Below are 7,508 nucleotides of genomic sequence, written 5' to 3' on the forward strand. Positions count from 1 at the left end.
GTTAAGAGCGTTATAGTAGTTGAGTCATGAGGTTTGTGAGTAGGTATAGGGTTTTGATCGCTTTTTTCGGGGCGTATACCGGTATAATGCTGTTAGCTGGAGTTCTAATTAGGGCATTTATATGGTAATGCGTGTGTATCTTCCACATAGGTGATAGTATGCCTGTTAGGTTACCTGGGAGAGGTATAGTATATAATATATATATATATATATTAATATATATATATATATACGTATATAATATATTGTATATATTAATATATAATATATGTATATGGTATGATATGTATATAATGTTATAATTATGATGTATAATGTATATTAATTATATGTAAATAAGTATACTATATATATTGTATATGTATATATAGTATATATAATATAAATATATATTAATGTAAATGTATAATAAATATGTATTATATAAATAAATAAATATCTATATATATATAATATATTATTATTACTATCGTACATATTAATGATAATCTATAGTATGATATGTAATATTATGTTATATACTTATATATATATATATGTATAATATACGTATATATATATACAGTTATATATATACATATTATATAAGTATATAGTATGTATATATGTTATAAATGTATATATGTTATATATATATACATATAATAAGTATATATCATACATATATATAATATATATGTATATATGTATATATGTATATATTATATCATATATATATATAAAACATATATATATATAATAAATGTTATAGTAATATATTACATGTATTAATATGTATATAATATATATGTATAATGTAAAATGTATATATATATATATATGTATAAGTATGATATATATTAATACCTATGTAATATGTATATGATATATGTATACTATACTGTATATGTATACTATTGTATATATATGTAATTGTATTATATATATATAATGCATGTATATATTATATGCGTACTATCCTATATTGTATTATATATGATATAGGATAGTACTATATATGTATATATATATATATATTATATGTATATATGTAATAACATATATGTATATATACATACATATCAGTAATGTTATATATCTATAATAATTAAATATGTATATGTATAACCTATTATGTATATAATATATATATATATACCTGGTATATATAATATATAATATAATAGCTATGTATATATAATAACCTATAGTAATATATACTATATGTATAACTAATTATATATATAGTATATGCTAACTAGTAAATATATATGTGTATATATATATGTGTGTGTGTGTATGTATATACACACACACACCTGTTTTATTGCTTCAATTCTTCTATGTCATTCACAATCTTTTCCTTTTACATCTCCTCTGCAAAACACACCCATTATTTTAAAGCAGTAGTCCATAATCATTAAACATTAATAGGGAAGCAGAAAATAAATTGGCTGGAAAATAAACAGGCACAGAGGAAATTAGGGAGAAAAGGGAAATGAGGCGAGGTCAGCTAACATCGTATTGAAAAGCAAATGACAGGAACAACAGAAGAGAAAATACAGGGGAGAGAGGTGAAAGCTCTTTTCACATACATATTTGTATATACATGGAGAAAGAGTAGAAAGAGGAAGAGATAGAGAAGGGAGATGGTTGGATTAGGGTTGTTGATTGAGAGGTAGAGGAATGTCTCTCTTGCAGACATTAGAGGAAAAATACATGTGAAAATGTGTTTGTGTGTGAGAGATTTTAACATGTCATCTGTCATTTAATTAGTTTTAAGCTGTGCCAAGGCCATATGCCACATTGCGCAGATGAACAGGAAATATGTTAATTATTCCTGTGAAGTTTACTGTGAAATCAACCTGCGCCGACATCAAACACACAGATGGGAGCGTATTGGTCTGTGTTGGATCAAAATCAACGGCCTTTCCCAACTAATGGTGATCCAAAACATTTTAAACATAAAATGTATGTTGCTCTGCTGCCTTTAAACCTTTTGCAGATGTTCTTGAATAAAAAGTGAAAGTGAAGCTAAATTAACAAAAAAGGCCAGGTATGCAGGTAATTGTTTTTAGAACCAAGGAGGAACGAATAAAAGCCAGCACTGAGCTTCAGTTGGCAATGTTCAAAAAAACAGATAAGGCCAGAAATAACTGTAGTCATTGACTCTGAGCTGAATTTAATGAGTCACTTTAAAACACTTACTAAGTCAGCCTATTATCGCCTTCACAATATATATGGGATTAAAGGATTTATGTCACAGAAGGCTTTGGAAAGACTTGTCCATGCTTTTATCTTCAGTAGACTAGACTACTGTAACGATGTCTTTACAAGTCTGCTGCTCGAGTCCTCACTAACACTAAGAAAGTGGATCACATCACTCCAGGTCTGAGGTCTTTATACTGGCTTCCTGTCTGAAGATTTGATTTCAAAATACTGCTGCTGGTTCATATAGCATTGAATGGTTTAGGGCCAAAATCCTGCTAGGTCCATGCTCTCAGGTCTTCTGGGACTGGTCTGCTTTCTGTCCCCAGAGTCAGAACTAAACATGGAGAAGCAGCTTTCAGTTATTATGCTCCAAATATCTTCAACAAACTACCAGAAACCAGCAGGTCTGCTACTTTTAAATCCAGGCTGAAGACTTTTATTTTTGTTGCTGCTTTTAATTGAACTATTTATATCTTACACTGAACTGTAACTTTTATTCATGTATTTTGTATGCATGTTAGCTTGTTTCATGTTTTTTTTTTTTATTGTCTTTGCTTTTTAATGACTGTTTTAAATGCCATTGTATGATGTGTTTCTGCTGCCCTATGTCTTAATGCTGTTAATGTCTTTCATTTTTGCAAAGCACTTTGAATTGCCTTTAGTTCCGCACTTCACGGATTGGTGTCAGCTTTAAAAAAAATCTGTAGTGTAAAATTCACTACTGATACAATGATTTGCTTTCTTGCAGAAATTAAATGGGAAGATCGACTAAATTCTCTACATTAAATATGAGACTCATAAACTCAACAAAGAGTTAGCTTAGCTTAGCTTAGCATAGACTGGAAACAAGGGCATCTAGCATTAAGACATCTAGCCTGAGTCTATCCAAAGCTAATTATACACCTACCAGCACCTTTAATCTCTCTTATCAACACATTTAATATCTTGTTGTTTAATCACACACCCAAAGCGTTCTGGTTTTAAATTGGCAGTCTATCGAATTCACAAAGCAAGGTAAGTTTACCTGTTATAGGGAGTAAATGCAAGTAAAACTAGTTAAATGTCTTGGTGGAGTCTGAGAAAAAAAAAAACTGATGTCAAAGTGATGTCATTAGGGTTTGGGCCTAAAATCATAACAAAAACCCTGTTGTTACAACCTGGGGTCATGCAGTTTGAAAGTCGTGAATGTTGATCAGACAGGGAGGGTAAACAGAAAGATACTGTTGTAGTTGCATTGTGGGAAATGCAGTGTTGGGGAAGCTACTTTACAAGCATAGCTTAGCTACCACTTATTTGACAATAAAAGAAGCAAAGCCACCATAGGGGAACTCTAGTTTGGTTTATTTAAGTCACTAAGAAAAAGTAGTTCAAATGTACTAGTCTTTGCATACCTAACAAATGTTTTTTTGTGTATATTGTCCAGGTCAAAGTGATTCTTCCTTGAGCTGATACTCTGAAGTTTTCCCAGATGCTGTGTGAGCACTGAGCGAGCCCGCCCTTTGGCTCAGGCAGGCACTACCCACATGTTAAAGGTTAAATGAATGCAAGTGGAAGCTGGACAGAGGCATTATCTGTCGTTAAATTGGTTTAATTACATGCATTTCACTACTCCACAACACTGGCAAAATGTAGGATTCAGGGTTTCTTTGTGAGTTTTTTTTACCCTTCTTTTTTAAAGGTTGTGGGTTTCTCAACTTTATGGAAGTGCAGTAACAAATTGCAGGACTGCCTCTGAAAGCATTTTAAGGCAGACTGGTGGACGTACTGTGAACTTACATAATGTTAAACTGGTAAAGTTCCAGTTTGGCTGTAGTAACTGTTGTGTCATAATTTGAACACATTTTCATTTTCCATAGCTTGTCGCAGTTAATACTCCCAGATCATTTGTTCCATTGAGTCAATAACACAACTTCAGTCCAGTTAATTTTCCAGCTTAAACCTATAAAAAATATCTGACATCACCTGCAGTGGTGGGAGAGGTGTCCAGAACACAGCCTTTTACTTCAGTAAAAGTACAGAACTATTTATCAGAACGATGTGACAAAGGATTCAAAAGAGAAATGCATGCAGAAAAATGGCCCCTTCAAGTTTTAACCTATATTATATAAATGGAATAGACTGATGCATTGGTTCATAGATAGTGTTTTGATGTTAGGTAAAGTTAAAACAAATGTGAACTACTTGATATGTGTGGGTAGTTTTTTCTGTAACACTGGATCATGTGTTTTGAATGTTAAATCATTATCTGACAAAGTAACTAGAGACTGCAGTTGTCAGATAAAAGTAGTGGAGTAAAAAGTACATTACATTACCAAGCAAAATGAAGCATTATATTTAAATACTCAAGAAGTCTACAATAACTTTAAAAAACTACTAAAATACAGTATTTAAGCGGATGTAATGTGAATGTGTGATTCATAAGGAGAAATAAAACACAGAAACTGTTTATATTGAAGCCTAAAAACGTGACTCAGTCATTCTGATGATTACAGGCAATTATATTGATTAGATCACACACTTGGACCATATTAAAAAAAGACACACCCAATACATGTCCCGAATCAAAAGTAATGAAGAACTATTATGGAATGCATAACAACACGCTGAGACACCACTTTCCATGTGTCAACTTGTTTGAACCAGATTGTCAGTGGAAAGGATCCTGGCCTGTTGTGACATATTAAATGCCAGTGATGATCATTAACTCAAGTTGCTTTAAGCCAGACTGTCTCGTAATGCAATTTAACTCACAAAACACATTTTATAGCCTAATGTCTAAATAGCCATAGTGTAAAAAAGTGTGACTTTCTACAAGAGTCCAAAATACTTTTTTTTCTCCAGGTTTAACTTTCAGCCCAGGTTCCACTTACAAAACATTCCCAATCTAACACCGAAGACGCAAGAGAAACATTGTATCTATTTATATGTGTGAAAAGGTCTGTTAAAGTTGAATTCGGCCATGTCCCTGCGGGTTTCTTCTTCTGTTTGAGTCTGCCCCGTGTGTTATCAACTCACCTGTGGCAGGTACAGCACTTTGCGTTTTGCTACGCTGCAACATCGCCCATAGAAGAACACATCGAAGTAAAAAGCCCCTCATCCTCTCTGAACAGCATTAAAATAATGATCAGAAACAGCACAGGAAGGTGAAATAAACAACGACGGGTCTCCCTTCATCGGCTCTCATCGCAGAAATAACTCATGTCTGCACCTCTGTCGCCTCTTCCGCAGTTTCGCTTCTGCACGAGCCATCCAAACTTTTCTTCAGTAAACGCAGGTGCGTCATGCGCACTACAAGGTTTTCACGATGCATTTATTTCCTTTAATGTTAGATTCTCACTCAAACCGTTTCACTCTGTCGTGTCCTGATTACTCCTCCTCAGGGACGTTCACAGACATTTTGGGGGCAGTAGCTCAAGTGGGGAAAAAGGCACTTCCCATAATCATTTCTAAAAAACTTTTTAAAACAAAAAGTTAAATATAGTTGCATATCTCGACTTACTGACCAATTTATTTTTAATACCCTCACACTCACGCAATTGTTTAATACTCAACAGAAATTATGAAGTTACTGTTTAAGGAAATTACAGGCAAAAAATATAGTTTTTTCTTGTACATTTTGTTATTTTGGTCTATTTTGCCTCCATGATTTCTTTCACTCTGATGGAAAGAAAACTTCCAAAAAACACATAAATGGTGTTCGTTTTACTACCATGTCTGAATTCATCTATAGATTCAAAGCTAATCTGCATTTTTAAACATAACATTTCAGGGGAAATACTGACTTGACATAAGTAACTATCTGGGGAAGTTGTGAGGTGCTATGTTTTTCTGTTTGTTTTTGGTTTTATCCTTTTCACCTGCAATGCCTTAACTGCATGCAAATTAGCACAGTTTAATTAAGATAGGATAAGAGATAAGATAGTACACTCTTTCTAGTGTAGCCTACTAGTTAACGCCTAATTTGCATATCAATGTGGCGATTGTGATGACGTTATTAGATACACATTTTACTGTATTCACCTTTAGTGTCTCCCCTTAAGTACAGGACATAGGAAGCTGGCATCGGCCGAAGAGCCAGTACTGGAGCCGAAACTGGAGTCGGGACCATGGCTACTGGGGCCGGTAGTGAAGCCGGAACCATGGCTGCTGGGGCCGGTACTGGAGCAGTCCGTAGGTGAGTGATCAAACGATTCATCTGTACATACATTAGCCTGTATGCCCATGATAAATTGCCTTAGCTAAACCTTGAGCTAACTTATCCATTAGCTAGTAGCCTACCTTAGTTAACTATATTTGTTTTTCTCTTTTAGCTAATTAGCTATAAACTCGAGGCACTGGCAACTTAGTCATTTGTTCATCACCACTCACCTTCAAACAAGCCAGGGCTGGCCCTAGACTTTTGGGGGCCCTAAGCGAGCTTTGGCTTGGGGGCCCCCTCACTCTAGCGCATTCTCACTACACACAACACAGAACCAACTTTTGTCTTGTGATGTTAGCATAAGCACATGTTAGCATTTAAAAAAAAATATTGACGTTAAAAGCATAAATCTGGTGCACTTTGAGAGCAACATTAAGAGATCTATGGATACATCTCTCAACACCCATATGAAACAGAACTGTAAACAGATTTTCTTTTTCTTATATTTTACAAATCACTCCCCTTTTAAACTGTATTCTTGTTTTGTCATATAGTATTTCATAACTGTTTCTCATTTATTCTCTCTGGCTGTCCATCTCATAATGTTCACATATAAACTAGCTGCCAATAGGAATATCATTCAGAAGAATTATAATTTCATGCAAAAATCTGTCACAAAAAGAGGTTGCATATTTAAATTCAGGTGTTGTTATGGCAACGGTAGTGGCCAAACAGTCACATTTACTGCTGAAAATACGTTCAAACATGCTGTTGACACGTAAAGCAGTGACATGCCACCATTTCAGCTGACTTTTTCTCAGAAATACTGTCACATAACATCCATATATTTCAGTGCTAGGTTGATGCTTAGCTAAGCTAACTATGAAACACTTTAACTGACAGGACTCAGGATGAACTGTGTACTATAAGGTAGCTTCTAGCTTCATGTCGAACAGTAAGTCAACATTTCCCAGAGAGCTGTCTTTGAAATCACTAGGTAACGCTAAAAAACATAACATTTAGATTGTACGACAAAGTGTTTATTTAATATATCTGGCTAGCAATAGCTAGTTGCTAACGGTTTAGCTTACCCCCGCGATTGAAAGTAACGTCAACGTAGCTGTAATTTATGCTTTGCTTACATGTTCGCATAACTTGGAAATTTACTGACATTTACATA

The 7,508-nt window shown here is 34.0% G+C and overlaps 1 protein-coding gene across 2 annotated transcripts in view; it reads right to left on the reverse strand.

The window, feature by feature from the left end:
- LOC104949023 (von Willebrand factor A domain-containing protein 1) overlaps nucleotides 1–5,529 on the reverse strand; it is a 16,255-nt gene extending 10,726 nt beyond the window's left edge. Inside the window, exon 1 of one of the 2 annotated variants that reach the window (XM_010775302.1) lies at nucleotides 5,206–5,529. In XM_010775302.1, coding sequence (XP_010773604.1) covers nucleotides 5,206–5,287 — 82 coding nt within the window. In that variant the 5' untranslated portion in view covers nucleotides 5,288–5,529. The remainder of the gene's footprint in view (nucleotides 1–5,205) is intronic. The other variant, XM_010775299.1, reaches the window with a different exon arrangement.
- Between the last annotated feature and the right edge of the window lie 1,979 nt (nucleotides 5,530–7,508).

Source organism: Notothenia coriiceps, unplaced genomic scaffold (assembly GCF_000735185.1).
Source record: "Notothenia coriiceps isolate Sejong01 unplaced genomic scaffold, NC01 NC01_scaffold00015623, whole genome shotgun sequence".
NCBI classification, from domain to species: domain Eukaryota; kingdom Metazoa; phylum Chordata; class Actinopteri; order Perciformes; family Nototheniidae; genus Notothenia; species Notothenia coriiceps.